General features: G+C 41.2%; 1 protein-coding gene across 1 annotated transcript; it reads left to right on the top strand.

The window, feature by feature from the left end:
• The first annotated feature begins 1,204 nt into the window (after positions 1-1,204).
• LOC110488628 (uncharacterized) lies at positions 1,205-4,180 on the top strand. Its single transcript, XM_021560915.3, has 4 exons — positions 1,205-1,474; positions 2,833-3,159; positions 3,321-3,431; positions 3,811-4,180. The coding sequence occupies exons 1-4, from the start codon at positions 1,426-1,428 to the stop codon at positions 4,002-4,004; spliced, it is 681 nt and encodes a 226-aa protein (XP_021416590.2). The 5' UTR covers positions 1,205-1,425; the 3' UTR covers positions 4,005-4,180.
• Positions 4,181-16,864: the final 12,684 nt, after the last annotated feature.

Genomic DNA, 16,864 nt, shown 5'->3' with positions numbered 1-16,864 from the left:
GATCTTGGCCAACAACCTCCTTCCCTCAGTAAGAGCATTAAAGATGGGTCGTGGCTGGGTCTTCCAGCATGACAACGACCCGAAACACACAGCCAGGGCAACTAAGGAGTGGCTCCGTAAGAAGCATCTCAAGGTCCTGGCCTAGCCAGTCCTGAACCCAATAGAACATCTTTGGAGGGAGCTGAAAGTCCGTATTGCCCAGCGACAGCCCCAAAACCTGAAGGATCTGGAGAAGGTCTGTATGGAGGAGTGGGCCAAAATCCCTGCTGCAGTGTGTGCAAACCTGGTCAAGAACTACAGGAGACGTATGATCTCTGTAATTGCAAACAAAGGTTTCTGTACCAAATATTAAGTTCTGCTTTTCTGATGTATCAAATACTTATGTCATGCAATAAAATGCAAATTAATTGCTTAAAAATCATACAATGTGATTTTCTGTATTTTGTTTTAGATTCCGTCTCTCACAGTTGAAGTGTACCTATGATAAAAATTACTGACCTCTACATGCTTTGTAAGTAGGTAAACCTGCTAAATTGGCGGTGTATCAAATACTTGTTCTCCCCACTGTATAGCGTTTTGGAATGAAACTCTTCATAACATTTCACAAACAAAAGGTTTATTTTAATACACTCTCACTTTGATTTTCTATGGAAAACCTTCACTCCCTACATGCGGGAACCGTGAGAGGGCTCACAGTGAACACATGACCTGTGTGGTGTAACAGTGTTTCTCAACCATTATTTCAACTTGCACTTGACAACTGACTTGAGTTTGTGTCAGAGAAACACCGTAACAGACACAGCTAATAAAAGGGCATAGTGTTTCTCTAAATAACCCACAGTATAAGACTGAAACAAAGTTCTCACAGTGTAAATCTGGTGTGATAATTTATTTTGGATCACATTAAATCTTATAGCCCTTATATAAATCTAGTCTCAAGATCTCTTGTTCGCTTAAGTATATACGGGGTGGCAGGTAGCCTAGCTGTTAGAGCGTTGGAATAGTAACTGAAAGGTTGCAACATCGAATCCCTGCAGCTGACAAGGTAAAAAGCTGTTGTTCTGCCACTGAACAAGGCAGTTAACCCACTGTTCCTAGCCCATCATTGAAAATAAGAATTTGTTCTTAACCGACATGCCTAGTTAAATAAAGGTAGAAATAAATGTATCTTATGGAATGCCTTATCCTATATACTGAAATGTTTATGCATCGGTCTGTGAAATGAAGAAGTGAGATCATGGTTGTGTTCAAACATTTCCTTCCCCATCGCTGAAATGAAACAATCATTTACATGTTTTACTCAAATAGCCTAGTGACATTCTGATTTATAACGTGGACGGTAGTTTGTTGTTTGTAATCCAAGTTTGGGACTTCAATAAGGGAATCTATAGTTGCCACATCAGTAGATGCCTATTATAAAGGAACATGTTTATGATGTTTGGACTTCTGATTATGTCAGCAGAATCCTCTTATGGTAAGATACCGTTTTTTTCTATACTGAGATATATATCTGTTTGTCTATGAAGGTCATGCAAATTAAAACAACAACAACAACCCAGTGTTATAAATGGTGTTGTAACTGAATAATTACAGCAGCATGCAACACTCTATTATGAAGAGAAAAGTAACAGTCTCAAATCAATGGCACTTATGTAGGATCATAGAGCATTGCAATTTATACTGAACAAAAATATAGACCTAACACGTAAAGTGTTGGTCCCATTTTTCATGAGCTGAAATAAAAGATCCCAGAAATGTTCCATATGCACAAAAAGCTTATTTCTCAACATTTGTGCACAAATTAGTTTACATTGCTGTTAGGGAGCATTTCTCCTTTGCCAAGATAATCCATCCATCTGACAGGTGTGACATATCAAGAAGCTGATTCAACAGCATGATCATTACACAGGTGCACCTTGTGCTGGGGACCATAAAATTACACTTTTGTCACACAACACAATGCCACAGATGTTTCAAGTTTTGAGGGAGCATGCAATTGGCAAGCTGACTGAAAGAATGTCCACTCAAGCTTTTTAATTTCTCTACCAACGTCGTTTTAGAGAATTTAGCAGTTAATCCAACCGCCCTCACAACCGCAGACCACGCGTAACCATGCCCGCCCAGGACATCCACATCCGGCTTCTTTACCTGTGGGATTGTCTGAGTAGGGTGAGGATGGAGCTCAGGAGTTTCTGTTTGTAATAAAATCCCTTTTTGTGGGGATTTTATGCTGATTGGCTGGTTTCCTTCTATGAACTTTAACTCAGTAAAATCTTTGAAATGGTTGCATGGTGAGTTCGTATTTTTGTTCAGTATAAATTGAAGGTGAATTATTTTAAAAGACAAGCACAAGAAAATGATTTACTGGTCAAAAGATCAGTTCGGGCTATCAATATGTCACAAAGTGAATTAAGTGATAATTCCCGAGAAGAAGGTGTTTGGAGGATATATTGGCACGGGTGTTAGTCTCGAGACAAAGTCGAGGGCCGGCATACCGTGCCAACATATCCTCCAAACACCGGCTTCACAGGAATTATCACATTTATACAATGGGTTGCCAACATATTCAAATATTGATGACATATTTTAATTAAAAACATTGATGAGACAGTTGATTGCACAGTCAGATGGAACAGAGTGAAATGGGCATTTTAACGTAATAGATTTAGCCAGTGGTAACTTGTGTAATAGGCACCTGCTGGGATGCGGTTTTAAACAATCAGCATTCAGGATTAGACCCACCAGTTGGATAAATGGTATTGATAAAGTTGTAGCAAAGGATTTACACTTATCATCACTATCCATAAAACAGCTATTTTTTTCTATCCTCAGGCATGGTGACCTTCTGTAATGCTACACAGAATATGTCGTGTTACGGAGCTCTGGGAGGAACTGTCTATCTCCAGCTGATGAATGATGCCACAGGATCCGAACTCACATTCAAAAAAGACCCCACTGGTTCGAGAACAGTGATATTCAAAATAAAACAAAACAAAATAATCCATGAACTCATTAAAGCCAGATCAGAGTTCTTCATCAATAATGGAACACTAAAAATAAATAACACAGAGAGGAGTGATTCTGCTAAATATTCTTTAGAAATCTTCAACTCAGATGGACTTTACTTGGACACGAGAGGAGTACAACTGATAATTGGAGGTGAGGAGCTAAAAAACACATCTATTTGCCAAATAAGAATATTCCAAAGAAGCCAAAGGCAATTTATCTTGAACGCTTGAACGGTGTCATGCATGATTTGTGTTGGACTGTGTCAAACCCCCTCACCCACCACCACTATTTCTCCTCACCATATCATGCAGGAGGATCTTATGGCACTGCCATAGGGTCACTAGTAGCTGTGGTCCTGGTCCTTGCAGTGGTGGTGGGAGCTTACTGTATTCGCAAGAGGAGGAACCCTCCACAGGCATCAGGTCAGTAATGTGACAGCCTAACAATCTAACACATCTAACAAACGTCAAAGATAAACATCCACAGCACTGATTACAACACTCAGTCAGCTCATGTGACTGTTGTTTCAGTGTTGTGGCTCAATTTAGAATTTCTTTAGGTTGTTGTCCCTACGTTGAATTAGTGTAGGCCTAGATACATTTCGATAGGCCTATTTCCAGATCTACAGATCGGTCAAGTGCATGTGAAGGAGGTGAATGGATGCTATTTCTAAATCTGCAAATCAACATTAGAGCATATGTGGGTTGCGTCCATACCTCAAATGTTAAATGTCAACAAATGATCTGTGCAATACCCCCCCCCCCCCCCCCCCCCCACCCACCCACACACACACACACACAGATGCTGTTGAGAGTCCAGAACTGGAGTGTGATGACATCACGATTCTAAAGAAGAGGGAGAAACAGAGAGAGGTTCCAGAGGAGGTGGTGTATGGACAGATTGTAGTGCTGGAGGGTGCCAGACCAAACACGGAGAGAGACAGACCTGAGGGGCAGGAGGAGACTTTGTATGCTGGAATACAGCTTGGCCAATGAGTGCTGCATGTTTGAAGGGTTGGTCTTTAGAAGTGGTACTGAAGCCTTGTTTCTCCATTTGTTACTGTAACGAATTGGATTAACTTTCCCATATTACTGTTTATATTTCAATGCATTCAATGCTGAGGGTTTTGTACATTATTTACCTAAATAAATATCCCAACAAATGGACTGTCTACATTTGTCATAGTCTCTCTGTTACTGATTTAATGTTTTATTTATTGACGTATAATTATTATTATTTTTTTTACAAACTCTCAACAAGGTTATTGTGCAGTAGTAAAAGTTGTCATTCACTGCAGAAGTTTGTGATTGAAAGGATGGCCCACTAGTGTGTCCTTCATGGAAGAATGGTTCCTTTTTTTGGTTATTTTCTTAATTTGCTTCTAATAAACAAACCCAATTCGTCACTGTTTGAGCTCCCAGGAATTGCTATATAAATGTAGTCCATAATGATTTATTGTTATTCTGTCCAACTGCAACCCAAAAGGAATCAGTTACAACCGGTCGATGCCATCGATGAGTCACAAACAACCATTTGGGAAACATTATAAATTTGGTCCTCTCTGTTTCACTTTTTATTTCTCTCACCTCTCCTCCTCTTAAATCCAATTTCTTTCTTTCTTTCTTTCTTTATTTCTTTCTTTCTTTCTTTCTTTCGCATTCATTTATTTTTTTGTAATGTCACAATCTTAAATGGACTGATATAGCCGACTAATTGTGAAGAAGAAGGTACTGTGTTAATGTCAGTGATGAACAGCTTGTTCAGTATGTTAGAGCTGACCTCTGCCCTGACAAAACAAACGAGGTGTCATTTTCTCAGGCCGAATATTTCTTTACACTCAAAAGTACACTCTTAGAGGTGAATTCCATGTAGAACCCTCCGTGGAAAGGGGACAGCCGAAGAACACTTACTGTAAGTTCTAGATATAAATTATTTTTCTTAGAGTGTATTCTCACATCACTTTTTTACAACTTATCTGATATAACACATCAAGAGACATGAATTTAAGTTCCTCTTTCCTCTGAGTTAGAACTTAGAAAATCAGCTCAGAATGAAATAGTTAGGATTTTGGTACAGTACAGTATTGCTTCATTTGTTAACTTGCCCTGTGTTGTGAAGAGACATGAAGGCTTTGTTTGGACTGTTGGTGATGTTAGCAGGAGTATCTCATGATAAGACGTTTCTTTATGTGTTGATTTCCTTGTTTTACACATGATGTAAAGTGCCTTGTTTGTATCATGCAGAAAGTGAACCACTTGATCAAAGTTGTTTGTGGTATACTACAGGCTACTCAGAGTCACTTTTGTCAAATTAATCCCTCTCATAATGACTAATGACAGATACAGAGACAATATTCAAAACACTGCAAAAGACAGTTGTCTCGTTATTCATTGTCCTGTGATAATTATAACTGACTGAGGTGCTGTTATGTTTTTTAATACCTTGATGTCATTGGTTTGGTTACACCGTTGCTTGTATTCTCATCCATAAAATTAAACCTTAAAACTAGGACAGTGATAGTCAGTCACTACAGTGTCTATTTTCTGTTGATTTTCAGGCATGGAGACCCCCTGTGATGCTACACTGGATGGAGCTCAGTGTTATGGAACTCTGGGAGGAACTGACTCTCTCCAGCTGATGACCGTTGTCAGTGGAGTCCCTGGCATTTATTAAAAACCGACTCCAATGATGCTGCTAAAATTATACTCCAAATTAGAAGAAAAAAATTACGAAAAAAAATCCATTGAAACCAGAGCACACTTCTTTATCAACAACGGGACATGTAAGATAGACAACACAGAAAGCAGTTATTCTGCTGAATATAGACTAGAAACATTTAATTCAGATGGGGAAACATTAGGGACCAGAATACCACAACTGTTTATTGAAGGTACAGTAATTAGCTAACCCTTTAAAAATCTCAGATGAACAGCAGAGGGGTTTACACGATCAATCTCGAAGGGGCCAACGAATCGGGGAGCTAGTTTTTTGGGAAACCACTTTCAGGGGCAAGTCCTTAGATGAAAGCCATACCTTTTGGCCTGGAGTGTAGACTGGGGCTGAAGCACGGCGACGGTTAGCTTGGGATTGGGTCCTGGCGGAGGCACGAAGAGCAGCCCGGGCCCTCCTCCAGGTGCGACGACAACAGCGCATGTGGTCCTGTACTGAGGGCACCGCTACTTCAACCTCTTGGGCAGGGAACAAGGGAGGTTCGTAACCCAGAGCACACTCAAAGGGAGACTTACCTGATGAGGCGTTGATGAGGGTGTTGTGAGCATATTCTACCCAGGGTAGCTGGTCACTCCAAGAGGAAGGGTTAGCCGAAGTCACACAGCGTATTGCAGTTTCCAACTCCTGGTTGGCCCGCTCTGTCTGGTTGTTGGTCTGGGGGTGATATCCAGACGAAAGGCTAATATTAATACCCAGAGCTGGGGGTCCTCTGTCAGAAACAATGTCACTAGGGATGCCATGCAGCCACAAAACATGGGATACCAGCAGGTCCAGAGTCTCCTGGGAGTAAGGGAACACCCTCCTGAAATGGACAAAAATGAATGGGAAGTCATTGGCACTGGACAAACCATATACACGGTGTCCAATCCCTCTCAATACGGCGTCGTTTCGTTCAAAGTTGATTGCAAATGCCATATAGCAAATGCCAGGTGTGCTCCACCGTGGTTTTTCATATTGAAAATGCAACACAAGTCAACATTCAAAAGTAAAATTTTGAAAAAGTGAAAAAAAAAAAAAAACCTAGCACCCCCTTAAAAAGTGCTCTCTGGACCGTTTTTCGAAATTCTTTTGATTTTTTTTGTCAATTACACATGTGTAAGTACTGTATGAATATACTTTTGTCCAATTTTATTATCATAATAAAAAAAAAACTGTTTTTACTTGTGTATGTTTTGTCCATTTGCAATATGATTTCATAGGAAGTCAAAAGTCAAAAATAGCAAACATTTTGAAAAAACTTCACACACCCTTAAAAAAGTGCTTTCTGGACCGTTTTTTGAAATTCTTTCGAATTTTGTGTCAATTACACATGTATAAGAACTGTATCAACATACTTTAGTCATCGTTTTTTAAAAAACTTGTGCATAAGGCCTATGTTTTGTCCATTTGTAATATGATTTCATAGGAAGTCAAAAGTCAAAGTCAAAAGTCACTTTTTGTTGGCCAAATGCCATAAGAAATGTCCAAATGCAATATGAAAGATTTGAAAATGCCAAATCAGGATGTTATGTCCATTTGCCATGTACCCTCACGAATTTGACATGCTCAAAATGCAAAATTGACTGGCCTGATGAACACAGGATGGCCGGGCAGTTATAGTTGTTCCTTTCCATCGCTCGTTTTGTTGACTTCATCATGTCCATTTGGTGATGTTTTTTCACTGTTGAATCATATTGCAAGTGCATGTGCATTTGCAATATGTTTCAATGGGCATTTACCATCACGAATTTGTCATGCTTAAAAATCCTGCAGAATTGCAAAATTGACTGACCTGATGAACACAGGATGGCCGGGCAGTGATAGTTGTTTCTTTCCATTGCTCGTTGTGTTGACTTCATCATGTCCATTTGGTGATGTTTTTTCACTGTTGAATCATATTGCATGTGCATGTGCATTTGCAATATGTTTCAATGGGCATTTACCATCACGAATTTGGCATGCTCAAAAATCCTGCAGGAATGCAAAATTGACTGGCCCGATGAACTCGGGATGGCCGGGCAGTGATTCTAGTTGCTCTCCATCACTCGTTAGGGTTGATTTCAGAATGTCACTTTGGTGATGGTGCCACATAACTCACCACGCACTATCAACCTGAGGTCTAGAACAGGTTTCTAAAGTTTCAGAACTCTAGGTCTGACGGTTCTTTAAAAGTTCCAACAAGGTTAACTAATGCAGGCAGTGTATGTCTCTACGCACCCCAATGTGTCCCTCCTTCCAAGCTGTGTGTGTGTGTGATTTAGTTTTTCTTTGACATTTTATGGGAGAAATGACTGATTTACAGTTCATGGGGCTTGCCTAATCACACATATGAAGTTTTGGAAAGATCTGACTTTTTTAACCCTTCGAAACAGCCCCTGTCACACCAATTATGGCACTTCCGGTTGGCACAGGAAGCTATAAGTAAACACATATCCTCATTGGGGTATGCCTTTACAGAATCCTGAGTTTTAAGTGTTTACGTTAAGAACTGACCGATTTACACAGGGTTGAATACACTATTTATCACAAACTGCTGGTTGGGTATGGAAAAACACGTTTAGGGTGATTTTAACCACATCCGGTTGCTTCAGGAAGCTTAGAAACGACACAGGTAGACCTCATAGTGTCCTGATGGACTGTCATCGAAGACAGGTCCATAAGGCATTCATAACCCATATAGGCTTCAGGTTGACTTTAGAGGAGCAGGCAATGTATTCCTATGGGGAGAGATGTCATTGTAATCTGTGAGATCAAAAAACCCTGTTTTACTGTTAAGGGTTAATGCCACACGGTCAAGGTTAGGCTTGCACAGATCGGGAGGACCTCAGGATCGTACCTGAGGTCGAATGTGCTTCTCACCCTAACGGTTCTCTCACTGTCACCCAAAAGCAAATTACATTTAGGGCCAGGCTTCATTTTGGGCCTACTTTTTTTCACGGTCGCTTCACTCAGAGCGAGCTACGGTCAAGCGGGGCATCTCGTTGAACTCGGCATGGCCTAGAGAATATGGAAATGCCATTGCAGGCTCTGTGTGTCTTTAAGCACCGCACTTTGTCACTCCATCCTTGCTGTGTGTGTGTGTGTGTGTGTGTGTGTGAGAGAGCTTTTCTTTGACATCTGTTGGGAAAAATGACTGACTTACAGTTCATGGGGGTTGCCTAATCACACATATGAAGTTTTGAAAAGATCTGACCTTTTTAACCCTTGGAAACAGTACCTATGACACCATTTTAAGGCACTTCAGGTTTACACAGGAAGCTGAAAGTGAACACCGGAGGCTCCTTGACTTTGACGTGAAGCGGTAAAATTATTGCTCTATTTTCATTTTGGACCTTTAATCCCAGAAAAATGGGAAACTCGAAAACCGTTGAGGCCTAGATGCCATCTTGTTCGGGGCCAACTGCCCATTATGCCAAACCTATGCTCACCAAGTTTCGGCTTCAAAATATTTTCCGTTTAGGAGATAAGGCCATGTCGTGATTCGTGATGTTTTGTACATTTGCAATATGATTGCTTATGCCCTCTTGTGGGATTTACCGGGACAGCGGAAAAATGACCAAAATGTTATTATTTTATAAAACGGAAACCGAATGTCCGAGAGCGTTTGTTTGATGACTTCACGGAAGATCCGGCCCTGCCGCACGGCCCGACGCCGTCCGCGAATTTTACAAACGTTTTCGGACGTCTAGTAAGGGACCGTACATTTGCCATATGGACTTTCTCACTAACCAAATGGCGAATGTCAAAATGTTCCCTTAAGGTATGTAACAGTGGTTGCAATGAAACAACCTTCATGCTAAAATGTTGTTCTGTCTCTGTTTCCTCTCTTTTACCCAGAGATCGGAGGGTGGTAGCAGGGTCTCTGGCAGCCGTAGTCCTTGTCCTAGTGATGGTGTTGGCAGTTTGCTGTGTTCAGAAGAACAAGACACATCCAAAAACTTCAGGTTAGAGGATATTTAGCTGTAGCTCTTAATTTCTCTCAAGTACTACGATTCCTCTCTCTCTCTCTCGTTAATGTTGACAGTCAGGATGTGGAATACACTGATGTCAGGATACTGAAGAAGCAGATGAGACAGAAGGAAAGAAAGGTGGATTGCGGACATGTGGAGGGGGATCCCCAGCAGCCAATGGAGATGGAGTATGGACAGATTAAAACATTAGAGGGTCCCCGGTGGAAGGTATACACACCTGAGGAGGGGGACTGTGTGTACGCCAAGGTACAGAGAGGCCAGTGAGCAAGGTACTGAAACACCCCAACTGCGTAAAAATGAAGGGTGAGCTCTCTCCCATAGAAAAAGACAGAATCAATACTCAGAAAAGGGCAACTAGTAGTAAACAAATAATACAACTATACCAATCTGTTGCTGTCATGCCACAGAGCAATACTCTGCAAACTAAGTGCAAGTGGGAATCTGAATTTAGGGAGACCATTGAAAATGGGAGGCAGTCTGTAGGAATACTCATACCATTATCAATGGAACATCATTAGTAGGTACTTTCTCACTCCATGTCACACCCTGATCCGTTTCACCTGTCTTGTGCTTGTCTCCACCCCCCCACCAGGTATCTCCCATTTGTCTCCATTTTCTCCTGTGTATTCATACCTGTGTTTTCTGTTCGCCTGTTGCCAGTTTGTCTTCTCCCGTCAAGTCCTACCAGTGTGTTCCCGTGTATGTTTTCTGTGCTCTAGTTTTTGTTTTTCCTAGTCTTCCCAGTTTTTACCATTCTGCCTGCCCTGACCCTGAGACTGCCTTCCATTCTGTACCTTTCTGAAACTGCCCTGGATTACTGACCTTTCCCTGCCCCCTGTTTTTTAAATAAACATCTGTGATTCAAACTGTCTGCATCTGGGTCTTGTCTTGAGTCTTAATAGTCCAGACACAATGGTGAAGATAAGAAAAGAAAGAACCAGTGAATAGTGGAGAAAATGTGGGGAATTATTCAGAAACTATCTACATATTGTTGGGTCTTGTTATACAATAATACACTTCTGGAATTATGTTTTTGACTTTGAAACAATGTATTTAAATGCTCCCTGGCAAAGGACCCAAAGAGTGCCATACTTGGACTAATCCCTGAACGGTTTCCAAATGCCTATCTATTGAATATCCTCTTGTCTGCAGCAAATAAATGTATTACAGCACTTTGGATAAATAAGTGTCACGACTTCTGCCGAAGTCGTTGCCTCTCCTTGTTCGGGCGGTGCTCGGCGTTCGACGTCACCGGTCTTCTAGCCATCATTGATTCATTTTTCATTTTCCATTGGTTTTGTCTTGTCTTCCCACACACCTGTTTTCAATCCCATTCATCACCTGTTGTGTATTTAACCCTCTGTTTCCCCTCATGTCTTTGTCAGAGATTGTTTTATTGTCAGTGTTGTTATTTTGTTGTGTTGGTGTGTGACGGGTCCTCGTACCCATGTTTTTTCATGTCTGTACCTTTTAGTGTTAAGGAGCATGTTCCGTGGACATTTATTAAAAGACTCCATTTACACTTCATTTTGACTCTCCTGTGCCTGACTTCCCTGCCACCTATACACATGACGCTGACAATAAGGACATTCATACTATGGAAGAGTGTACTTGTAGAGTGAAATAAATGTATTTCATGGAAAGTATCACCATAAAATTAAAATGCAAACAAATACAGTACCTGTCAAAAGTTTGGCCACACCTACTCATTGAAGGGTTTTTCTTTATTTTTACTATTTTCTACATTGTAGAATAATAGTGAAGACATCAGAACTATGAAATAACACATATGGAATCATGTAGTAACCAACATTTTTTTAAACAAATCAAAACATATTTTATATTTTTGATTCTTCAAAGTACCCACCATTTGCCATGACAGCTTTGCACACTCTTGGCATTCTCTCAACCAGCTTCACCTTGAATGATTTCCCAACAGTCTTGAAAGAGTTCCCACATATGCTGAGCACTTGTTGGCTGCTTATCCTTCACTCTGTGGTCCAACTCATCCCAAACCATCACAATTGGGTTGAGGTCAGGTGACTGTGGAGGCCAGGTCATCTGCTGCAGCACTCCATCACTCTCCTTCTTGGTCAATTAGCCGTTCACAGCCTGGAGGTCCTGTTGAAAAACAAATGATAATCCCACTAAGCGCAAACCAGATGGGATGGTGTATTGCTTACACAGAGTCAAGCGCAAAGACAAGAGAGGTTTTCCAATGCCTTGCAAAGAAGGACACCTATTGGTAGATAGGCAATAAAAAAGCAGACATTGAATATCTCTTTGAGCATGGTGAAGTTATTAATTACACTTCGGATGGTGTATCAATACACCCAGACACTACAAAGATACAGGCGTCCTTCCTAACTCAGTTGCCAGAGAGGAAGGAAACCACTCAGGGATTTTACCATGAGGCCAATGGTGACTTTAAAACAGTTATAGAGTTGAATGGCTGTGATAGGAGAAAACTGAGGATGGATCAACAACATTGTAGTTACTCCACAGAGTAACCTAGATACTGTAGTTTGTGTATGCATTGATTTGTAGGCTATGTGTGCCTTTAAAAAAATGTATGTAGTTCTGTCCTTGAGCTGTTCTTGTTTATTTATGTTCTGTATTATGCCATTCTGTATTATGTTTTAGGTTTTGTGTGGACCCCAGGAGGAGTAGCTGCTGCTTTTGCGACAGCTAATGGGGATCCTAATAAAATACCAAATACCAAAATACTCCACAATACTAACCTAAATTGCAGAGTGAAAAGAAGGAAGCCTGTACAGACTAAAAATATTCCAAAACATGCATTCAGTTTGCAATAAGCCACTAAAGTAGAACAGCAAAACAAGTGGCATTTTTTTAAACTCTATGTCCTGAATACAAAGCCTTATGTTTGGAGAAAATCCAACACAACGCATCACTGAGTAACACTCTTTATATTTTCAGGCATGGTGGTGGCTGCATCATGGTATGGTTATGCTTGTTTGTCATCGGCAAGGACTAGGGAGTTTTTTATGATAAAAATAAATGTAATGGCGCTAAGCACAGACAAAATCCTAGAGGAAAACCTGTGTTTAGTCTGCTTTTCAACCGACACTGGGAAAGAAATTCTCCTTTCAAATTCTCCTTGGGGAGGGCTTGGCCGGTAGGGATATCCTTGTCTCACCAGCGACTCCTGTGGCGGGCTGGGCGCAGTGCGCGCTAACCAAGGTTGCCAGGTGCACAGTGTTTCCTCTGACACATTGGTGCGGCTGGATTCCGGGTTGGATGCGCGCTGTGTTAAGAAGCAGTGCGGCTTGGTTGGGTTGTGTATCGGAGGACGCATGACTTTCAACCTTCATCTCTCCCGAGCCCGTACGGGAGTTGTAGCGATGAGACGAAATTGGGGAGAAAAAGGGGTAAAATTCAAACAACAAAAAACAACAAAGAAAGGGACATAACCTTGACAGGCCCAGAGTTGATACAGACGACAGCCATGTTGAATCATGTTACAGCTTAGTTTTGCATGTTCACACTTTAGAGTAAGCACATAGGCCTACTGTCTGTTTCCATGAACTAGAACTTCCTTTTTTCTTAACCACATTTCTTTCTTTGTAAAACTGTTTTACCACATGGTTGCGTGGTGTTCAAATGTTCCTTGTTTCAGTCATGCAATATGTCACAAAGCCTTACATGTATTTACTTCATGATAGAAGTAATGATTTAGTTATTTTAAATAATGTTTAAAGAATGTTGGATTTTTTTGTAATTGCATAACAAAAATGTATCAGATATTAAAATCGACTCACTTATTAATTTGCAGTCCATCTCCCTCGTTGACACATCTTGAGATATTGCTGAAAAATAAAATAAACTCTTATTTGCTGTTTGTTTATGAGGAAAATCATCCTGGCATCCACACACATACATCTCTGCTAATATCTAATATAGTACATGATCATCTTTATACAGCACACAGTACCTGTACAGCAAATAAGATAATATTAATATGGCTAAAACCAACACACTGTAGTTTTTCATCAAGACATTACCATATTTGGTTAGCTCCTCCCAAGTGGCGCAGCAGTCTAAGGCACTGCATCTGTGTCAAATCGGATGGCCTGTTGTCCGGACCTCTGGCATTCTCTATGGGGGTACCACAGGGTTCAATTCTCGGGCCGACTCTTTTCTCTGTATATATCAATGAGGTCGCTCTTGCTGCGGGTGATTCCCTGATCCACCTCTACGCAGATGACACCATTCTGTATATATCTGGCCCTACTTTGGACACTGTGTTAACTAACCTCCAAAAGAGATTCAATGCCATACAACACTCCTTCCGTGGCCTCCAACTGCTCTTAAATGCTAGTAAAACCAAATGCATGCTCATCAACCATTCGCTGCCCGCACCCGCCCGCCCGACTAGCATCACTACTCTGGACGGTTCTGACTTAGAATATGTGGACAACTACAAATACCTAGGTGTCTGGCTAGACTGTAAACTCTCCTTCCAGACTCAAATTAAATATCTCCAATCCAAAATTAAATCTAGAATTGGCTTCCTATTTCGCAACAAAGCCTCCTTCACTCACGTCGCCAAACATACCCTCGTAAAACGGACTATCCCACCGATCCTCGACTTCGGCAATGTCATTTACAAAACAGCCTCCAGCACTCTACTCAGCAAATTGGTTGCAGTCTATCACAGTGCCATCCGTTTTGTCACCAAAGCCCCTTATACCACCCACCACTGCGACCTGTATGCTCTAGTCGGCTGGCCATCGCTACATATTCATTGCCAAACCCACTGGCTCCAGATCATCTATAAGTCTACACTAGGTAAAGCTCTGCCTTATCTAAGCTCACTGGTCACAATAACAACACCCACCGTAGCACGCGCTCCAGCAGGTATATCTCACTGGTCATCCCCAAAGCCAACACCTCCATTGGTCGCCTTTCCATCCAGTTCTCTGCTGCCAATCACTGGAACGAATTGCAAAAATCGCTGAAGCTGGAGACTTATATTTCCCTAACTAACTTTAAACATCAGCTATGTTAAGCAGCTAACCATCTGTAAATAGCCCACCAAATCTACTTACCTCATCCCCATATTGTTTTTATTTACTTTTCTGCTCTTTTGCACACCAGTATTTCTACTTGCACATCATCATCTGCTCATCTATCACTCCAGTGTTAATTTGCTAAATTGTAATTAATCCGCTACCGCTACTATGGCCTATTTATTGCCTTACCTCCTCATGCCATTTGCACACACTGTATATAGACTTTATTTTTGTTCTATTGTGTTATTGACTGTACGCTTGTTTATTCCATGTGTAACTCTGTGTTGTTGTTTGTGTCGCACTGCTTTGCTTTATCTTCACCGGCTCGCAGTTGTAAATGAGAACTTGTTCTCAACTGGCCCACCTGGTTAAATATAGGTTAAATAAAACATGTAAACTTAAATTAAAGCATATATGATTTCACCATATGTTAGTCTTAATCAAAATAAGTTAAGGTAAAATAAACAATTGAGAAGTGGATGTTGAGAAATAAAAATAATTATGTTTCTAACAATGTGAAGGTTTAAGATAAATGATTAAATAATTCGACCCGGAAACTTAACCATTAGGGATTAGAGGTTATGTAGCATGGACAAGGAGTAATTAAAAATAATAAACACAAGAGAGGAATGTATGTAAATTAAAGACTTGTCCCCTGATATTGAGGTTCTATAACAGGCCGGTATATATCTAAGGTCGGCAGAGACGGTGACGGAATCTAACCTATATAAAACGAAGAAGGGAAGCCTAATATAGCGGAGGGAGATACGAGATATTAAAGTCAAAAGAACAAGCAACAACAGAAAAATAGGCTGCTGACTAGGGATTTACGACCCCTGTAAAATAACTTGTAGGTTGTAATACGGGTGAGACCTAATGTCCGATAGACACCTCTATAGATAAAGTTTCAAGAAAGGAAAAACACAGATCCGTAATGGCGCGAAGGTATCTGCACTGAACTGTCTATGTTGAGACCTAAACGTTAACTTGGCCATTATACATTAGCCGATCTAACATACTAAGATCTAACAGTAATTGATCTGAAGTATATTAGCAGGGAGAGAGGCAAGAACTACCGGAGGCGCGCAAAATGGGTCTGACAATCCCACGAAAAGAGACACACACATAGATTGTGCAGGAATAACAATTATAGTAATTGGATAATGGGAAAAAGCACATACTTTGATCATAGAATTACATATACACCGATTTTGAGAATAGGTATAGGAACTACACGGGTTACTAACAATGGGCAGTTAATCCTCAAAGGAGGTCCCGGAATTAACAGGAGATGAGAAATATATGCAGGGAAAATAAAAAAGGAACACCTATTTTGGCCCGAAATGGAGGAGTAAGTACCAATTTGACAGACGTTTAAATATAGAAAAACTGTAATCAATGATTAAACAAATAAATAGGGTTTGTGGGGACCAGGCAGATAAACAACGAGCAGAGGGGCTAGACACAGCGAGGGTATGGTTAGCCGAGGCGAGGAAGAGAGCTGAGGGAGAAAGGAAAAAGAAGGAAGATGTAAGTTGCCAGTAACAGAGAGCAATAACTCCCACTGCTCCTCTGGAGTTCCCTCATAAGCCTAAATTATATGAGGCGTGGAGAGAGAATCCTGATGATGAAACGGTGGGGGTGAGGAGACGGCAGCCAATGCTTTCCGTCCCTCCACCACCACCCCCATATGGGTAACTTCCTGGAGCAGATGGCGGGGTAGAGACGGATGAGGATAGGATAGGGCTAGTTACCATAGTGAAGGTCATGAAAGATTTAACCTAACGAGGACATAGGATGAACAAGGGGGAAAGAGGTAGAGACAGGGTTTTACCACTCAGAAGGCTGAAGTCGCATAACCAGAGCCCAGTGAGGAGAGGAGTAGCAGAGTGGCTGGATGACGAAGATGAAAAGGAGGCTTGTCAGTATCCTCTAATTGCCGTGCCCAACCCACGGGCTGGGGACGCAGGACAGGAACCTATTTTAGAATTGTATGGGGTATGGACACATAGCAATGTAGAAAGAGCGGGGGAAGGAATGGTACACCCTAAAACAGGCATGGAAGGATTAGAAGGGATCTAGAAGGTTTGACAGCCAGCTTCAAGTTAAACACAGGAGAAGTGGAGAGAGCGGTACGGC

This window comes from Oncorhynchus mykiss, chromosome 14 (genome assembly GCF_057628025.1).
Source record: "Oncorhynchus mykiss isolate SJ-2025 chromosome 14, ASM5762802v1, whole genome shotgun sequence".
NCBI classification, from domain to species: Eukaryota; Metazoa; Chordata; class Actinopteri; order Salmoniformes; family Salmonidae; genus Oncorhynchus; species Oncorhynchus mykiss.
Note: the sequence above shows the minus strand (reverse complement) of the source record. Positions and strands in the feature narration are given on the sequence as shown.